This window comes from Phlebotomus papatasi, chromosome 1 (genome assembly GCF_024763615.1).
Source record: "Phlebotomus papatasi isolate M1 chromosome 1, Ppap_2.1, whole genome shotgun sequence".
NCBI classification, from domain to species: domain Eukaryota; kingdom Metazoa; phylum Arthropoda; class Insecta; order Diptera; family Psychodidae; genus Phlebotomus; species Phlebotomus papatasi.
Window position 1 is genome coordinate 65,568,171 of NC_077222.1, and position 21,366 is coordinate 65,589,536.

The 21,366-nt window shown below is 30.5% G+C and overlaps 1 protein-coding gene across 4 annotated transcripts in view; it reads left to right on the top strand.

The window, feature by feature from the left end:
- Window positions 1-9,685, top strand: part of LOC129810063 (innexin shaking-B) — a 115,123-nt gene extending 105,438 nt beyond the window's left edge. For all 4 annotated transcript variants that reach the window (XM_055860321.1, XM_055860329.1, XM_055860313.1 and 1 more), the window contains 4 exons: window positions 4,558-4,777; window positions 8,175-8,341; window positions 8,618-8,796; window positions 8,882-9,685. In XM_055860321.1, coding sequence (XP_055716296.1) covers window positions 4,558-4,777; window positions 8,175-8,341; window positions 8,618-8,796; window positions 8,882-9,074 — 759 coding nt within the window. In that variant the 3' untranslated portion in view covers window positions 9,075-9,685. The remainder of the gene's footprint in view (window positions 1-4,557; window positions 4,778-8,174; window positions 8,342-8,617; window positions 8,797-8,881) is intronic.
- The last annotated feature ends 11,681 nt before the right edge of the window (window positions 9,686-21,366 follow it).

A 21,366-nucleotide genomic window follows, 5' to 3' on the forward strand; every position in this document is an offset into this window, starting at 1 on the left:
ACTCTAATAATCACATAAAATTGGTGTTTAATAAGAATAGGACTTGTGCTGTGTATTTGTGAAAGTTTTCGAGAGCTATTTCTTCTGTTATTATATTAAAATTCTATTGGAAATAAGTGACCAAAAGTGCTTATAAAGTGGCCAAAAGTACTGAAACATGCATAGTTGCATAAAATGCATTTTTCACTAAAATATCCAAAAAATTTTGAGAATTCTCTTGAATTATTAGGAAGCAACGGCTTTAAGGTATCTTTGTACAAAATTTCATTTTATTTAAATAAAGATTATAAAAATTACAAGCACATGAAACCTTGAAGTGGCCAAAAGTACTTACTCCACCCTATGTCTATCTCATTCCCTCGCACTCTTGTTCTTCTTTTAAACATAAAAATGCTCACCGTTTTCGTTAATTTACGCATTTTTATTGCAATTCTTACGCAAATTCTTTATTATCGTATTACCTTATTTCATACTCGGTGGCACTAGGTGAAAATAATATTATATAAGAAAATTGAAGAAATGAAACGAAAATACGATAAACGATAAACAAAAAAAATGTACGATTAATTTCTCTTACAGTTGTTTTTGCTCACCGATTATCGTATTTTCGTTTTATTTCTTCAATTTTCTTTTATTATTTTCACCTAGTGCCACCGAGTATGTCACAAGGTAATACGGTAATGAAGAATTTGCGTAAGAATTGCAATGGAAATGTGTAAATTAACGAAATACGTTGAGGCTACGACAAGCATTTTATTCTCAATGTGATTCTTCCCTTAAAATACAGTTTTTCTCACAAAAATTGTGTTATTTTTGTAAATATCGTTGAAATTTAGGAAAAAAGGAATGTCATTCATACCCCCCCAAGCGCTCAAATTTAAGACATTCTGTAGAATCTTCATATTCCCCTTTTGCTAAAGTTTGCATGAAAATTTTACTGTTCTTAAAGTACTGAAATGAATACTAGTTAAATTTTATATTATGCTTTTATTAATTATTTTTTTTATCGCTCTTTTGTACAGTGTCATACAATTTTACTTAAATACCCATTTTGAAGATGAGCAACGGAATTCCCCAAATCACGGAAATTTGTCGTTCTTCTACTGACACAAGAAAATGTTGAAAATTCTTGTTGAAATTTCTTATGATATTTTATTACAATTTTTTTTAATAAAAATGTGAAGTGTTCTGCAGAAAATGTTATAGCTTGTGGGGCTAGTGGTATCATGGGCTTTGGTGGTAATTTTCGTCGAGGTTTTCTTTTAATGTTACCTACCGAATATTAATGTCTTCTAAGATATTCTGGGAAAGTCCTTTAGTAGGGGAGACATGGATACATTTAGCCAGCAAATGAGGATTTTTCTTCCCGTGTAATTTTTGAGAAAATGATAAAGTGTGTATAATGTTTTTATGTCTTAAAAATAAGGCTAGGATACTGACTGTATGGTATCGTATACTTTAAAACTCTAAAACGTCTAACTAGTTCTAGAGAGAAGAACAAAATAATTCCGAAAAATTCACCTAAATCTACTATAAATTTTCTTTCTGTTCTAAACTTCTGTTTAATATTTATAATGTACTCTGAATTAATCCTTTAAGGACAATTGGGTCATCGGTGACCCAAAAATGAAATTTTTCCTACGACCTTCTAAAGTTGTATTTTGCTCTAAAAGTTAGAAAAAATAATTTTTTCTGACCCTCAATTTTTGACCTTCTCGTCCCTAAGGGTTAAGGATGTAGCAATTTAAATAAACTGGAACATTAGAACACTTACTTAAATTGTATACCTGTACTTTTAGTGGAATAAAATATAAAACTAAAAACTAAAACGGTTTGCAGGCGCTCTGGCGAACATTTGGTTTGTTCAGGCTCTCTCCTTAAATTTGTTTTATATTCTTTGACCCTTTTAAAGACCGGTTACAAACCTATCATAATAATGCAGTAATAAATTATTCAAAAGTCTGTCATTAAACAAATTAGAAATTCAAATTCATTCGAATAAACATCCTTTTTGGCAACATTGTTCGCTTCAAATGCTACTTAAATGAGTTGCCACTCAGACTTTTATTACATTTTAATGATTTAATTAGCCTAGCCTATACAAAGATCACTGTATTATCACACTTGCTCATTAAAATTTTAATGCGATGCACAACTGTCGCTATTATGCATTTAAAGATGTGATTTGTGTCTTTGAATCTCTTAATATTTAATGTTTGTTATATTCATGCTACAATTTATTTTTTAAATTTATTAAAACCAATTTTTGTCCAACTATGATACTAAGGCGAAACTTGACAAAGGAACGTAACCCAAAAATAATAAAGATACCACAATAAAATCAATGTTAAGCATATTTTTTTAAATCAGTTTTTACTAATTTAAATATTACTTATATCAAAAAAAAAGCACGAATTAAATATTAAAATTTTATAAATAAAAACCGATCTATTTTGAACCTTAATTGTCCTGTATCAAACAATTGGGCGGAATTATGGACAAAACCACATACTTAATTTTCCTTAAAAACGAAGGTCGAAAACTTGTAGGAGAAAGTCGTCTGCCTTCAAACGAAAAATGGAGTTCCAAATTTAAGATTTTTTTCTGAAGAATTCACAAAATGGATTTTATTTTCTACTACACCAAAAAATTCTCTTGTTCATTCAGCGTATATGCTTACCTCATTTAGCACTCGCAAGTCCTCAGTTTTTCCTTCTGAGGAAATTAAAAAAGTGATGTCGATTTGTATGAAGGCAGCTGGCATAGTCTGCCTTCAAACGCGAGGCAGCTGCCTTTAAATGTTTTTTTTTTACTGAGAATATTGAATCAATAAAACTAAATGGGCTATAAATGATTAGGTTGAAGCCTAACGCACTCACTAAAATCATCACTGCAGTCAAAAGACATTAAACAATAACTTTTCTTCACATTTTTCTGAAGCACTGTTTTGCACACGAAAATTTGGAAGAAAAAGCCATTGAAGTTGAAAATTGTCAACTTGAAACATCCCGGCCGGAGCAAGATAGCAGGTTATAAGTATTTGTATGACGTTCGTCAAAGAAAAGTAGGAGTTCGATTTCACATGTTTTGATGTATGGAAAGATAGGATTTAAAGGCACACGACATTAGCATTTAAAGGCTGCTGCAGGGTGATATTTTCAAATTTTTGCCACCCACAAAAATTGTGTCATCTGAACCAAAATGTATTAACAGAAATATTAAGCCTGATTAACCTTCTATGTGTCACAATGGAAGATTTATTTGTAAAATTATTTTTACTATGAAAAATCACATGATTTGTGGAACATCAAAATTACAGTTTAGAGCTCATTTTCATTTTTTTTTTATCTAGCATCTAGGAAATAGGAGCTAGGCTCTCCATTTTTTGATGATTTTTGAGGATGATGGATATCTACCTAATAGTTAATAGAATATTATTTATGCTTTTGAGAACAACGAAAAAATCGCAACATTTGAAGGCTGCTGCATTTAAAGGCAGACGACTTTCCCCTACATGTAAATCTTGAAGTGGGGGTCATTATACATAGATAACTCAAGATAGAGGAATTACATATATGTATTTACGCCTTGTAGGAATAAATTTAATAACACACGATAAACGAACTTAAAAATTTTGCAGTGCACTATATTAACAGCCAAAATGAAAACCACTTTCACGAGGAAATAGAAGACAAAGTAATAATGTAAGAAAAGCAAATATTCACAATTTGCCTAATTTTTCAAACTGCTAAACACAATTTTCTTTCTGTTTATATCATTTTTCTATGCAATAAGACGATTCAATTTGCTTATGAAATAAGATATGCACATTATTTCAGTCATAAATTTTACAAAGTATTCTTCTATGCTGAAAGCAATATTAGTGAGAAAATGTTGATATTTCCGCGGTTTATATAGGAAAAAATCTCAGTTACTCGTTAATCTATGGTGAAAAAGAAGTACAAAAGAAATAATTTGTGTATATACTTGAAAGCGTGCAAAATCTCCATAAAATTTAAATAATTATCCACAAAACTGGGATTAATAATTCACATATGAACATAAAATTATTTACAATTTATCTTAATTGTTGCTATATGGAAGCCAAGGTTAAGTTGTGAAAATATACATACTTTTACCCAATTAACTATAAATATAAAATCAATTTAGATAAAAAGTGAAAATGCCATTAAGAACATTTTCCCTTTCTCTTATTGGCAAATAAAACAGAAAAAAAATTATGACAAACAACGAATGGATGAGCTTTTGTAAACTTTTGGAAAACTCTCGGAGGAAATCATTTAAAAGTTTTACCCACAGAAGACAATTAAATGAGGTCAATGAATTTTCTCTCTACATGACCATTGACTCTAACGTTACCACTAAGAGCAGAATTTACGACTGGTTGAATTTCCTCATTATTGTTTTTTTTTTAATTCTTTCCTTCTTCCCAATGGAAAACAAATTAGTGAATAAATTAGCAGAAATTCCCCATATCGTCGATGATTATTTACAAACACGACAAATGAGTGAGAAATTGTGCTTTATGTTTTTCAGGCTATCCTGTTTTACACACCACGATGGCTTTGGAAATCGTGGGAGGGTGGCAAAATACACGCTCTAATGATGGACCTAGATATTGGTATCTGCTCAGAAATTGAGAAGAAGCAGAAGAAGAAGCTCCTAATCGACTACCTGTGGGACAATTTGCGTTATCACAACTGGTGGGCGTATCGATACTTCTTCTGCGAACTGTTAGCTCTAATTAATGTCATAGGTGAGATTATCAAGATGTTCCTTTCTCTTCTATTACTAAACGATTATTTTCCTAATTTTCCTTCCACTAAATTTTCACTATATTTTCTCTCGCCATAAATTTTCTATTTGCCGTCAACGATAAATTAACATTTTCGGCCTTTTTTACTCTTACGCAAATATGTTTAAATTGTGGATTAGAATTGAGACTAAATGCCATAGCGCTTTTCTTCTAGATAATATAAGAACTTTGCGGAGAAATTTAATATCAATGTAATATATCTTATTCAAGAAAAACATTTTTGGTCTATAAAATTAGTCAGTAAATAACGTAAGATTGATAAGAACTTACTTTAAATCATATAAAAATTATTATAAGATATTCATTAACCTCATAATCTTTTTTTCTTTTTGCCTAGAATAATTTCACTATTTTCATGCAATAAAAATTTTATGATTTAGAATTTGAAATTTCATTTTTATTGACCATTTTACGAAAATATTGTCCCATCGGCAACGCAATTAAAAAATAATTTTAAAACAGGCGAAAGTGGAGCAGTTTCACTCATGAATGACTTAGTAATAGTAATAAATAATATTATTTAAATAATTATTTATTAACTAGGAATTGTGCTCTTTACTCTCATAAAGCAACACAACATTCAAAAAAATTATACGGTACAGTCTGTCGATATTACATCACCTAATTTAAGCTTTTTGTATTGGAATAATGCATTTTTTAAAAGAAAACAAAGTGGAATAAAATCAATAGCGAGCGTATTGCATCATTAAATATCTTTCAATACTCAAAATCTAGTAAAAAAAATGTACAGTCCCTTGTCGATGAAGTTCAATATGGGTGTCACTAACCACAATTTGAAAAAAAAAACACTTATTAACTTAAGGACGAGACACATTTCACTGACCCTTTCTATCCTTGAAAAATCCCACAGCGTAGGATTCGAAAGTTTTTTTATAGCCCAAACATTTGTGGAGCTCAGAGACAAAATTGAACATATCCTATGGCTAAAGCATATATGGCTAAAGCATATCCTATGGCTAAAGCATATATGCTTTAGCCATAGGATATGTTCAATTTTGCCCCTGAGCTCCACATTTATGAAATTCGTCTGACAAATATTATATAATGAGTATTGGAGCTTCTATTCCCAAAATTGTTTTAGGGTGAAAGGAACGTCTATTGACACTTTAAGAACTCGTGTCAGCACCTATTGACACCCTACTCTGTACCATTTGGGATATGAAATTTGAACATCTCTGTTTATAGTAAAAGGTATATTACAGGAAAAACGTTATATTACTTATATTTTACTAGATACATTAAATAATTTTCAACATTTTGACGAAAGTGTCAATAGGGGTTCCCTGTCGAACAAACGTTCCTCCGACCCTACTTAAGAAAATGGAAATATAAAAAAGTCCTGAAAATAGTATTTAACAAAATTTAATCATCAAAGCGATAATTTAAAAATTTATCACTTTTAGGATTTAATATTTACTACACATAGAAAACACCTGGAAATAAAAAAATATCATAGTTCTTTAAAATCTTCTACTTAGCGATTACGTATAAGATCAGTAAAAGCAACTTTAGATAGTAAGGAAAACTTATTTTATCTATGGGTCACTATCAAGCCAATCAAAAAAATGGGTTACAAAAAAAATTAAATAACATCAGTATTTCTAATTTTCAATTTCTAATTATATCTAATAATCTCTAATTACGTTACAAAAATTTTAACTTAATAAAAGTTTGCAGAAGAGCTTAAATTTGAATTAAATTTTTAAACCTTGCTCTAATTAGATTGTCCCAATATTTTTAAGCCTTATCAATATCTAACTGTATCAAATTTCGGTCACTTCTTTTGTTCCTCATATTTTCATAATTTTTTAGTTTTTGCATACCTACTCTAGAGATTATACATTGCAAAAACACGAAAATAATGTCGTTTCCACGAACGAGGTGATGTGAAAGAAACTTTAGAAGAATTCCGGAAGGACAGGAAACTATGAGAATTAGGATGGCCGAAATATTACCCAAAGCTTTGTCTATACTTAAATTCATTTTGAAATGTAGTATTATTAAGAACGATTTGAGAGAAAACAAAAACGATAAACTGTCTACAAGGTTCCAAGTAACACTCCTAGAAAAGAAATATCAGAAAAATCAATTTGCATTAAAAATCTTACATTTCAAACTTAAGATTTTGGCGCTTGCATGCAACTATGCCGAAATTTGGTACAATTACCCTATCTGAATAGATTATGTCTATTTAAAATACAATATAATGCGTTGTAAAATTTGCTAATTATTGAAACTAAAATTTTATTTTAATAGTTAGAAGAATTATCTCTACAAATCTTCAGAAAAACAACCTCCCGTACTTAATAAAAGCAATTAAGTGCTAAGTAATAAAAACTAACTTCTTTAAATTTTCACATAGTTCATAAGGGCTATTTTAAATTTTAAAAAATATTAAATTTTAAAAATACAAAAAAAATCAAAAAACAGCCATGGACAGTATAAAATTATCTCGTACATCATACCTTTTCCATTTATCCAAGATACTTTTGCCTGTGCTAACCAGAAAAGCGAAAGTAGGATTATAAACTAATAAGGGAAAGCACTCTGCCCTCGGACGACTTAAGCATCGGACAACTCAATTATTTTTTTGTATATTCTTAATGGATTTGACCCATGGCTCTTTTCAAGAAATTTCCGGCAATGGACTAGCTATTAAATTATAATATTATAATGGATTAAAATCATATAAACCGTGTTGAAAAAGAAGACCGGAAGTCGATATCTCTTACCGTTTGGCCTATAGCCGTGTCACAAGTTGGAAAAAAAAAGTAGATTATAGGGTAGAGTCAGTACTTTTCGCCACCATTAAGCTTTAGGGGACTCGTAAGGTGTGATATTTTTGTCAGACAAAAATGAATTTTTGTATAAAGACATTTTGAAGCAATATCTATCTATATATCTAGGATACGTCTCGAGAATTTTAAAGAATCTCTTTGAAAAATATGCATTTTCCCCAATTATGCTTGTTTCAGTACTTTTCGCCACCTGTTTTAAAACGAATTTCAATTAAAATTAAGAGACGTAATAACGTATTGGGATATTAGAATAGAACATATTATGAGTGTTGAAATGCTACTTATTCGTAAATGCCTTAAATTAATTGTTTTATATTAAGTGGCGAAAAAGTGCTTACATGGCGAAAAGGGCTGACTCTACCCTATAACTACTCTCTTTTTGAGTTCGAGCAGTAAAATAAATTATTTGAAGCTTGAGTCGTCCGAAGGTAGTGTGCTTTCCCCTAAGTACGAGCAATCACAATCTTAAATCTAGAATATTTGCAACTTCAACTAACAGTTTTGCTGTTTTTACACAGGACAAATGTTTCTAATGAACAAATTCTTCGATGGAGAATTTCTGAAATTTGGGATCGAGGTGATCGCTCACATGCAAGAAGATCAGGAGGATCGTGTTGATCCAATGATCTATATCTTTCCACGTATGACCAAATGTACATTTTACAAATACGGCAGTGGTGGTGAGGTGAGTAATATTTTCAGAAATGATTTAGTTCATTTTCAAGGAACAATTAAAATATATTCTACCCACTTTCTTTAATACACTCTACCATGAGAAATCATCATATTCACTCTGCATACACGACCCTGACTCACTTCTAACATTAATTTTCCACCACTTTCATAATGCAATTGTGTATCAGATTATTTTTGTCTAATATGCAACTATATAAATTGAGTTATAAATAATCTATCTTGTATATGCTTTATTTTCTATTTATTTCTTGTCTTTTTCTTAAAGGTGGAAAAACACGATGCAATTTGTATATTGCCCTTGAATGTGGTCAATGAGAAAATATATATTTTTCTCTGGTTCTGGTTCATCATTCTCACAATTCTTACCACATTTACACTAATGTATCGTGTGGTGATCATCTTCTCACCTCGAATGCGTGTTTATTTACTACGACTACGATTTAGGTAATTTTCCAAATAAAAATTATATACATTATGCCTATGACTTTAATGACTGACCGATGATTTATTTTGTTTTTGACTCACCCAGGTTAGTTCGCCGGGATGCCATTGAAACAATCGTGAGACGCTCAAAGATGGGCGATTGGTTCCTTCTGTATATGTTGGGTGAAAATATAGATACACTCATCTTCCGTGACATCATGCAGGACCTTTCCACGAGACTCGGTCACAATCAACACCATCGAGTGCCCGGTATTAAGGGTGAGATCCAGGATGCGTGATACTGGGAGTAGCCGTCGCCGTTGCGACGCGCACCTTCAGCATTCTTCCATTGCGCGCTGTGTGTATAGGCACCACATTCGATTTCTTATATATCTACCTATTGTATTTACCGAACTACTTATATACATAATCCGAAATCCCGTAGAAGACAACAAGAGATAGAAAAGAATTAGCCCAAGGATGAGAAGAAACTTGATGATCGTCTTCTCACTTTTTGGGTATGATAAACACATATAAGGAAAATCCCTTTATTTGTACAGTGTTCAGGAGAGAGGAGCCGCGCAGTCACCGCCGTCCAGAAGAGCTCGCCACACTCTGAAATGACATTCGAGATCAAAGTTTAATGAAAAGTTGAAAAAAAATGAATCAATTAACATACAACATATGCAGCAATTTTGAGATATGCAACTGATTGATATTTGGAAACTTCTGTTCTCTTTTTTTCTTTGGAAATCCTTTACATTCGAGCAGTACTACTTTTTATTATTACTTTTGCATGAATGTAGGCTTTTACCTTCTGAATAAACTCCGGGTATCTATTGACTCAATAAGGTGGTATGATTAAGAGAAGTTGATACCTTTTTGAGTTTATCATAAATAACAGAAAAAGTGGGAAAAACCTAAAGGCTCAACTTATCAAAAAAAATTGGCCACGCCTCATTATCTAGATTTAAAAATATCGATGAAATTTAACTCAATTTCTTCTATAAACAGTGAGATCTATTCGACATTTGTTCACCCAGTCAACGATTGAACCCCTTTGTTCCAATGACATGCTCAAACTCACAGGTTCTGTCGACAAATAACGCTGTACGTAGTGTGCGTTTTTTTTTTTTTTTTTCAACTTAAAAAATTCTTGTTAACCCTTTAAGGACGAGAGGGTCAAAAATTGGGGGTCAGAAAAAATCTTTTTTTTTTTTGACTTTTTAGAGCAAAACACGACTTTTGATTGCCGTAGGAAAAATTTCATTTTTGGGTCACCGGTGACCTAATCGTTCTTAAAGAGTTAATTTAAAGAATTTCGTTATTTTTTTAATGAAATCATAAATTGTTTTTTTTTTATTTTGCTTATTCAACTTTTGGTCCCATAACTTTCTTGAAAAACGGATCTCTTGATAACTTATTTTCGATAATATCAACTGTCGATACTGAAAACTTTAAACGATAGCTGCACTTTTTGTAGCTTATATATATATTTATCAACAGTCTTTAAAGAATTGTGACTATTGTGTGGTCCAAGAATGCGTAAAAAGTCGAGACTAAACTTAACAGATATAGATTCATTGATGCTATCGATTCGATAGTATTGAAAAGTTATAATTCCACCCCTGATTCTAAATTAATTTTAAAGTTGTGTTTTTTTATGTAGTTGCAGTTGCAGCCCCTTCAGGTGTTATCCAAAGAATTTGTTTCCTTTTAAATTAAAAAAAAAAACTCCGAATTTTTGCCTAAACTTTTGACCTTGGGTGTGGTGTGGATCTTCTTCAGTGTGTCAGTTAAAGTCATTTTACAATTTCAAATTTCGTCTTTTGACAGTATATAATAGACTTTACCACTTTAAAGTTTGTTTAAAATTTTTGTATCAATTTTATACTAACTGTTCGATTTTTTAAAAATTATATTCCTTATTGGCGTTATCTTCATTAACCGGTTTTTTTAACTGTTAAACTAAGATCGATTAATGAAGATACATAATCCAAAGAATCTGTTTTGTATGCTATTTCAAGGACACGTTTAAAAACATAAAGGTATTTTCTTGTAAATTCGAAGCGCTCTACGCAGAAAAAATTTTGTAAAATTGTTCGCAAATGTTTGTGAATTCATATTGGAGACTTACAAAATGCTCGTAAATCGCATAACCCACAAACAAGTTCGTAAAGTACTTTTTTCACGAAAATTTTTCGTAAAATGATCATTATTTGACGAGAATTTTTTGTACTTTTACAATCATTTGTTCGTTAATGTTTGTAAGCACACCAAAAACATTTGTTCGTAATTTTTTGCCAAAAATTTACGAGTTTGTCAAACTACAAAATAACCTAATCAAATGATCACTTTGCGAACAATCTTTGTAAAAAAAAGTATAAACTTTTTGAACTTGTTTGTGGGCTAAACGATTAACGAGCATTTCGTAAGGCCAGAATAGGAATTCACAAACATTTACGAACAATTAGAGTAAAGCTGTCTACACATTATCAAAAAATTCTGTAAAAAATGACATTAAAAAAAGTTCTTTAAAAAAATCGCCTCCAGACTAGTGAAATTTTTTTTAAAAAAACTGGATTTTTTACAGAAATTTGTATAGTGTGTAGGCGATTTTGTAAAAAAACGACCCATTTTTTTAAAAAATCAAGGTTTTTTCTTTAAAAAAATTCTTTTAAAAAAATGCCTCTACACACTGGGACAATTTTTTACAAAACAGTTTTTTTAAAGAATTTTTTAAAAAAATCACAGCAACTCGAGACATTTTTCATGAAAATTTGTCATTTGAGTGGTGGAAAAAGTGTGAAAAGTGTTTGTTGGAATTCCCTGGGATAGTTGTTAGTGAATGTTCGTGGAAAATTTTCCAAAATTGCGAAAGTGCAGTGTTTTTCTACAGAAGTTGTTCCCAGTGGAATCAAAGCCAGCTTTGGAGGAACATTTTCGCTGATTTTTCTTTTGACGTTGCCGAAAGTTGTGATGTCTGTGTATTCTTGAAGATTTTTATGGTACAGTGACCTCGTGCACCAAATTAAAACATGAATGGAAAGAAGGAAATTGAAGAATTTTGGAACATGAACCTGGTAAATCAATCAAGACAATAGACCTATTCAGAGCCACTGAGGAGATCCTAGTACATACAAGAGTCATCCGTAATTACCACAGCCCATCACTTGAAGCCCCAGAACCACCTCCCATCATTCCTCCTTTTCAACCACGATGGAAATGTTCCCATCCGGAAGCACAAGGATGAGATGGCTACAAACTTTTGCTTCCTCCATGGGACTCCTGCTTGGACAGTAGTGGATAGAGGGAGAAGGCTTTAATGTACACCGAATAACCAATAAAAGATTTCGGATTGGAAACCAAGATATGAGAATTTATTTTTCATAAAATTTATCATAATTATCACTAGTGTCGGGAATCAAATCAGTGTCATCCAGTATCCGGAATCAAATTTGTAGAGTTGCACTGGATCAATTTTTGCAGGAATTTTGGTGAAGCACTTTCTAATTATTCCTCAAAGTCCTTCCCCTCATCCACTATCATGCTCTTCCAATTGTAATCCTGATTTTTTTGCAGGAATAGCTTTGCAATAAAATCAGCAAGTTTTTTTTTAGCATATTCATAGTACTTACGTCAATGTTCTTGGTTACAAATACTCCTGTTCATCCAAACGTATCCACAAGTTTTCCTGAAGTCCTGAAGCTTTTCCAGAAAGAGCTGCTGATCAATGGAATCTAGGATCTTTTGAGCTGCACACCTTCTTCTCCACTCTACCCATTGTTCCTGATAACAAATTTGTCCTTCCGAGTAATTTCTGCAGTTCTTCTGATGAGCATGTTTTGGTTTCCAGATTATCGCAAAGAAAAACAATTTCTGTACATAAATAACTGCGATAGTCACACAAAATTTTTAGGGAAAAACAACAGTTTGAGGTTATGTTCACACACTCCAGAATATTGATTCCACTGGGAACAACTTCTGTAGGAAAACACTGCACTTTTGCAATTTTGGAAAATTTTCCACGAACATTCACTAACAACTATCCCAGGGAATTCCAACAAACACTTTTCACACTTTTTCCACCACTCAAATGACAAATTTTCATGAAAAATAATCCCAAGCGAAATGCTGAGAGTAATCTGTCAGAAATTTTTTACAAAAATTAAGTCTAGTGTGGAGGCATTTTTTTTAAAAAAATTTTTTAAAAAACAGTTTTTTTTAAAAAAATTTTTAAAAAATTTTTTAAAGAATTTTTTTAAAAAATGCTCATAATGTGTAGACAGCTTAAAGTGGTATAAGTTGGACAATGGTACAATTTGGACAAGGCTTTTTTTCTTGATAAATTTAGTACTTCATTTTTATTTATATATTTCTAATACTTTAGTTTTATAATTTGGTTCCTTGTTCTTAAAAACAAATTTTACACTGTATTTATCAAGAAAAAAGCCATATCCAACTTGTACCGGCGAATTGTCCAACTTGTAACACTATGTCCAACTTGTATCACTTTACCCTATACGATTTTTTTTCTGTGTAATCCAGCCATTCCGCCGTTGCATTAAGGAATTTTACACTTCACGTGAGTTTTCGTCTAACACTACTATATTATTTTATTTCTCGGGAACCAGATGGGCTAGTTTAGAGACCAGGAGTAGGAGTGTAATTCTGCACAGGATCACAAAAGGGATTACCGAGTAGATCCTTCAGAGATTGCTTACATGCAACCTGGGGCGGATCTTTAAATTTCTCCTCCGCAACTTTTCGTTTTTTAAGATTTTAGAAAATTTGTCCTAAATCGAGTTCTTTTTAAATTCTTTGTTTGTTATCTTTGAAGACAAAGTTATCATTCTTTTAACTTTGTCTCTGTTTCGAGTGTAGCACTCCTCTTATGCGCTTTTTTACAGTATCCAGATAAAAGGGATTTATAAAAATATATTATCTTTTTTGTAGATTTTTTATTAAACTGCCCACAACCTTACATGTGTATGACTGTGTTACTCGTATTTGATGAAGTTGCAATACATTCATCTAATTAAGCATTTTTACTAAGTTCTTGGATTTTCTGCATTAGAGCAGTTATAGGAAAACTATTTTTTATAGGCTGTCAACTTTAAATGCCATAATGTAAAATTTCGATCAGTAAAATATTTCATTTCGGTCTGTAAAAAGACTAAGTTAAAAATGATCATAAAATCCCTTAAATCAAACCGAAAATAATAAATTGGTTTATAAGTTTTCATTTTCCTTTTTCTAAGAATATTTCACTATTCTACTAATTTGATTTTTTACTGATCAATTTTGACAAATGCTAACCAATCCGCTACAGTCGTTAACATTATTCGTTGTTTTAATTAATTTATTTATTTATATATCTATTCATTTATTTATATATTTATTTATTTATTTAAAAAAGGACAAATGTATGAAGAGAAATGGTCTCTCTAATAATCAACCTTAAAGATAAAGTTATAGGATACATGGGTTGTAGGGTGAAGGCATCAATTATGGACATGGAAAGCTTGGAAAAACTTGAAGTTTTTACTTAAAACGGATTTCGAAAAATTACAAAATTCTTAATCACATCGTAAACTGATAATTTAATAATTTTTCGAAATTTGTTTTAAGTAAGAACTTAAGATTTTTGCACGCTCTCCATAAGTGTATAACGTCCATAAATGTTGACCACACCTTAGGTCTCTAGAACATTTTATTGACAAAAGATATCAATTTTGAACGACCACAATTCTAATAGGAATCGGACAAGCTCTATAAGGAGTTATTTAGAAGGTTAAGACCTACTTCCATGCAAAATATAAAATAAATCGAAATAAGTATTAACAAGTAAAAGTCCCTTCTTTAATTTTAACTGCCAATTTCCAATGAAACTTTTGAATATGATTGGAAAAATCACTACAATACAATCAGTTTTTATTTTCAGGGTTGAAATAATTTCAATATTCACTGAATTACTGCCATATCGAAAGAACGAAGATGTCTTCGATATTTGTGATTTGATAAAATAAAAATTCCAAAGTGTTCATTTGCTGAAGACTTATTAAAATTTTAAACACAAAATTAATGGCTGCCGAATCGGAATAAAATTATTGTGTCTTTAGTGATGCACAACCACATCTCAATAATTCAAAAGTTTTCTGTTTTCAATTCAAGATTTACGACTTGAAAATAGTATTGTGTATTAAGCTAACACCATCGAAATATCCTAATAAACTAAGAATTTTGAAATAAATCTCCGATGTGCAGCTATTTCTTCCTTTACGTGTTTTCCTTCTCCGAATAAAACCGACTTTACCAACTTCTTGTATAACTTCATTTAAAAATCATAAATAACAAGAGGTTTCATGTACATATTTAAATAGGAACTCATTCAGAACTATCGAATCTCAATTCTGAGAGAGACAGTGTATAAATAAAACAAACCATAAATGGTTCTTCTTAGAACTCTATTTTCTCAAACAAAGAATTTAGCAATAGCCATTTGATATTCTATCACCCCGAAACCCACGTATACTCAAATATTGTAGCCATAATATTAAGAAAAAATATTTAGGGATCACTTAGAACGAAATATAGGTCATTATAAAAAAAATAAAAGTGTTCTTTAGTGAAAATAAATTCCATATAGTGAAAATATAGAAATCTTTAGTAAACAAAAAAAAATCTATGAAAATTGTCAATCAGTTGCATTTCTCAAATAAATCTTGCGTTAAATAAATTTTAAATACTTAAATTAAGTTGATTACTTTTACAAAAAAACATCACCGAACACCTCACAAAACACTCGTTAGTTAAATTTTCTTAATTTTAGGAGAGTAAATAGATAATGAAAATTACCAAAGTGCAACAACTGCCATTCAAGATATTCATTAAAAAATACCTTATATAAATTATACATAAATAAAAAAAATATTTAAATTGTATTGTAATCTAATATCAAAAAAAATGAAGAGAAAAATGAATAAAAGCATTAATACTTAAGTAATGACGAATCGTAGATATTATTATTCTTAGGTGACTTAAATAAAAAAAATATAATTATTTTTACTCTGATCTCTATTAGTTCTTTAGTATTAAAACTTGTATTGTTAATCAATTTATGCAATTAATTGTGTTTAACTATACTTCGGACAAAACAAGCATACAGAAAAAATCAATTCATACATTAAAAGTCTCAATCATTTATCCATTCTAGATAATGAAAACCAATTCGACAGAGAAAGAATAGGAAAACCAGAATATAGCAGAAAATGGAAATGTTAAAAAATTGCGGTGAAAAAAAATCGTATATCGTAGAGCAAGATCTTTTCTTATATAGGAACAATTTTTCGATGAAATGAACTAAATAAAACAAGAGAATATTTACTGAAATAAAAGAAAAGAATGAATTATCATTGCAATGTTATTCTTCTTTCACCAAAAGTGCTACTTAACAAATTGACATAAAAAAGAAGAGGATAAAAAAGAAATCCACAAAAAATATGGCTAATGAAAGTAATTAAATATAGTTAATTGCACATAATTCGACATTTATAATCAAAGCAATACGATTTGCAATGAATTACCTACAATATTAGTTAATTCTATTGTTTTTATAGAGGGAAAAAATGAAAAGAAATTACGATAATAAAAAAAGAGAATACTATTCTAACTAAATATAGGGCAAAAAAAAGTATGAAAAACTAATGCTCGATCGCATCCTAAAGACAGACACAAAAAAAAACGAGATAATTATTATTAAAATGATTTTTTAACATTATCAAATATAATATAATTATCACGTAAATAAAATAAAATAATTTTTATATCCCTAAGTAAATGCACTTATGTGAGGAAAAATAATTCATAAAATCCCTAAATCCAAAAACCAAGGAAAAAATTATGGAACAAAATATAGAAAGTAATCAAGGAATTGTTGAGGAAATTAATTTTAAGTTGTGTAAAGAAAAATCTTCCCCTCCTCTACTCCCTAATTATTAAAGAGAAAAAAAAACCTAATAAGTAAGAATGAAGAAAAAAAACACCCAATTTATCAAATGAAAAAGAAAACCCAACCACTAAAAACACTACACAATTTCTTATCTTTATTATCTCGCCACATTTATAAAAGACGTCCTTCGATTAAAAAGAAAAGTGAAGATGATGAAAATTAATTAATTAATCATAATGAAATGAATTACCAATTATTATTATATAGGAACAAACAAATAGATAATAAAATTTTTAAATGACGATGCGCAACTTGATTCGAGTCACACATTTCAGCAATAAATAAAAATGAGAAAAGATTGAAAGGAGAAAAATAAATATTCAAAATCATGTCTTTTGTAATTTTTTTTTGTATTGTCTTTCGCATAAATTTTCCTTCTGTTGAATTTCTCTCACGTTTTTGGAAGATAAAAATTTTGAAGTATCAACAAATCAAGGGAACTGACATTACCCTACATTACCCAACATTATCCTCTAAGTAAAGCTCGAGCAATAAAAGGTGAGTTCCTTATTTTTGGATATCAAATCCAAAATTTCGTGTTTTTCCAATAAAATGATTTTCATCACAATGGATTCCGACCAGACGTGCTGTGCATAGAGAAATAAAGGGTATGAATTTCGATTTACAAGCTGTTCCCAAATTTGTTTATTTGGAAAACGTTTCGGTCCTGAATAAATCTTTCTCCAGTGTATTAAAAACTTTGGAAAACAAATGCACGTGGTATACTAGGAAAATATTATCTTACGAGTTTGATCAATAAAATTAGTAAACAACAAACTCAAATTTTTACCAATATTCTTCATAGAATCCTAGCTAAACATTTAAATATTAAAAATCAAGTTTTAACCCTTTAACGACGAGACAGTTTTAACTTACCGAAAATTAGCAATAAAAACTAAACCGATAAAGAAAACTTATGAAGCGTTTTACGTCTAAACTTTACAAAGCCAACAGAGTCTGATTTTGTGTATTTTTGTCTCTATGAACGATAGGGACAAAAATAGCTCAAAAATTTAAATAATTTTTCTGACGATACCAATGAATGATAATTTTCACTTTAATGAAAAATATTATGTTTGAGTATTGTAGTTTTTATTCCAAAAAGGTTTTTTCTTAAAAAAAAAGGAAGTATAAAAAATAATTAAAATTACTTTTCATTATGAGAATTTGAAAATTCGTCATTTTTAGCTTAAAAATTTACTATTTAGCAAATAGCTGGAGACTTGCAAAAAATATCCTAGATTTCTTCAACCTTCTACTTTACAATTATGTACAAACATAAGAAAAAACAACTTTAGGTAAACATGAAAAATTATTTTTTTTATAGGACACCGGTGTTCCAATCGTCCTTAAAGGGTTAATAACGCGGAAAAAAATATTTTCTAAATGTTTGTAAACTCCTACTTGGAACCACTTGGAATTTACAAAAGGCTCGTATAACCCAATAAAAGTTCGTTATAGTTTGTATAATTTTCACAATATTGTTCGTATTATGATCAATTTACGAGGATTTTTTGTTCTTTTACGAACATGATTTTCTTTTTCTGTATACTGAATAAATAAATAATATTATATCCTTTTTCCGAAACAAAAGATAAAACCTAATATAAATGAAAATTAAATAAGATTCCTGTATATTAAAATTATGAATAAAAATGAAATAAGATTTTGATATCCTGAAGCTCTCTTCCTGAAGCTCTCTCTGAGTTCCACCTCAAAAGTAGGAAATGTTAACTAATTTAACCAAAATGTTGAACGGTTCAGACCAAAATTCGTTTTCTAAACTTTTATAATTTTCTCATTGGAAAGTTTATGAATATGAATAATTAATTTCATTATTGATTTTACTCTTACTCTGATCCTCTTACAATTATTTAATAATAATAATAAAAATAATAATAAGGATTTAATAATGAACAATAAAATACATGTACAATAGGGAAAAAGAGAAAAAAAAAGTTAAAAAAAAGAGAAACTAATTAGCCAACTCCAGTTTGGAAATGTTTTTGAATTACTCGTTGAGAGCTACGTGTCTCACGTGCAAGGAAGTTATATCACCAGAGGATAAATAACTAAATCAAAATTAACAAAATTAACAAAATAAGTCTACTAATGAATACCTAAAAGATTACCGGGTGAAGGTGTGAAGTACTAGTGATATCACTTGAGCATTAATTGCACGATTAGTGTAATGACTAAGGGCCTTGACAGACCTGAGGATTAGCCGAGAGACGGCTTAGCGTAATTATATTAGAAATAATGGTCAAACTACATTTCCATAATTTTTCATTAAGTCGTCTCTCGGCTTAAGTCGTAAGTGTGCCTAGGGCATAACTCTGTAATGTTTAAGTCCAGTAATTATTAGGCTCAGTTATATGATATTTAGATTAATATAATAAGGCTTATTTATAATTAGACCGAGTAACGAATAGACTCAGGTATGATTGGATCCAGTAGTGATTAGACTATATAATATTTAGATCTAGTAATTATTAGGTTCAATAATTCTGAGGCTCAGTAATTTTTAGGCCCAGTTATGATTATACAGATTATATATAACCTATGATAATAATAAGGCTTTTAGTTAAGATTAGACCCTGTAATGATTATAGGGTCGGGGGAACGTCTGTTCGACAGGGAACCCCTATTGACACTTTTGTCAAAATGTTGAAAATATTAATTTATCTAGTAAAATATAAGTAATATAACGTTTTTTTTGTAATATACCTTTAACTATAAATAGAGATGTTCAAATTTCGTATCCCAAATGGTACAGAGTAGGGTGTCAATAGGTGCTGACACGATTTCTTAAAGTGTCAATAGACGTTACTTTCACCCTACTCAATTATTGTTAGACCTAATAATAAAGCTTAATTATGGATTAAGTCCAATTGTAATTGAGTCCGTTTGTGGTTAGGCCCAATAAGGATTAAAGAATGCAGACGATGAAGTTTTCCCAATGAAAAATGGCTCCCACATCTTAATCACAGCATATTATAGAAACAACAAATATATTTTCGTAAAGATAATTTTATTAGGCTTTTTCTGGGATTTTGTTTTTTTTTTTTAGTTAAATGGTTTCTTGCTGAATTCACGCGCTTTAATTCCCTTCATCAGGGAGTTGACGAACCCGTCTTCACGGTCTCGGACGGCTTTCTTCCACTTCTTCTCGAAATCCGGTAAGTTTTCAGATGCCTGACTCTTCTTCCTGAGATTTTTCTTCAAAATTCCCCAGTATATGTATCTCAATCTTCCGGAGAACAGGACAGATTGAACATGTTTCCCACAGCCTTGGAATCCTTTGAAAATATGACCGTTGAGTTTACGCGGCTTTATTTTCGCACTTTGACGCTGTTTGTCGGTTCGATTTAGAGCAGCTTGGGATTTGTAGGTTATCAAACTATTCCTCTTCTTGATTTTATAGACTGAGTTCCAAGGTGTATCCATCTTTTTGCCCACATCTCACACTAAAAGATTAAGTTGCTTCTTGAAAAGCTCAAGCGCTTTCTTTCCCATCCACTTATCCTGAATCCCAGACTTTCGACCACTTCCTTGTGGCTTATAAGCAACAGTCTTGTCTTGGTCACTTGAACCGAATTATGATCTTCCCGAAGATGGAGTGGACCACCTCCCGGTCAATTTTGTAATCTCAGAATAACTCACATTTGGATTTTTGAGAGGAGTGTCAACTTTTAATCTTCACATACTCTCTATTTTGCAATTACTCAGTCAAAAATCAACATTTTTAACAAGAATTCCACCAAAAGAAAGCTGATTAAGTTCTATTGAAGTGAAAAGAGAAAAACAAAATCCAAAGCCTACTGCGACTGACTTCATCTCGATCGTTGGGGATTTTTTCATCTACATGCTTTAAATTCAGCTATTGGTAGATCTAATAATAGGGCTTAGTTGTGACACCTAATAATTAGGGTGGAATCACCACTTCTCGCCAGTGCCCCACTTTTCGCCACTTATATTAAAATTGCATTTTTTCCATTATTTGTGAAATAAATTAGCCGTAAAATTACAGTAGAGTCTCGCTATAGTCTATATTTGGTTTCAAATTTGACACTTGGGTCGCACTAGTCCATGTAATTTTTTAAAATTATCAACGATTTTTAGTATTGAAATTGCTCGACGGCTTCCACTTTCTTTGCGATTGTGGTACTTGTCCTTGCTCTCTTCATTGTGGATCACAATTATCACAACTACTTAATAAAGTTTGCCAAAAATATTAAAATAATTATGCATGTCGCATACTAAAAAACATAACCTAACTTAAAATCAGTGTTTTGAAATCAACGGTCGATAAATTGTGGACTATAGAGCGATGGCCTATAGCAAGACTCTACTGTATTTGTAACTCTACTGTTGTTACTTATAGAGTCGAAAAACACTAATTTTTGTCTTGAATTTAAATGTTTGAGCATATTTTAGAAGAGTAATATTTTAAGCAAGTGCAACGAATCCAATATTTCTTACCAAATATAGTAAGTGTCATGAAACTTTTATCGAATAAAATTTAATTTTTAAATAAATAATTTGTCTATTGAACATTTAATTACAATCGGTGAATACAT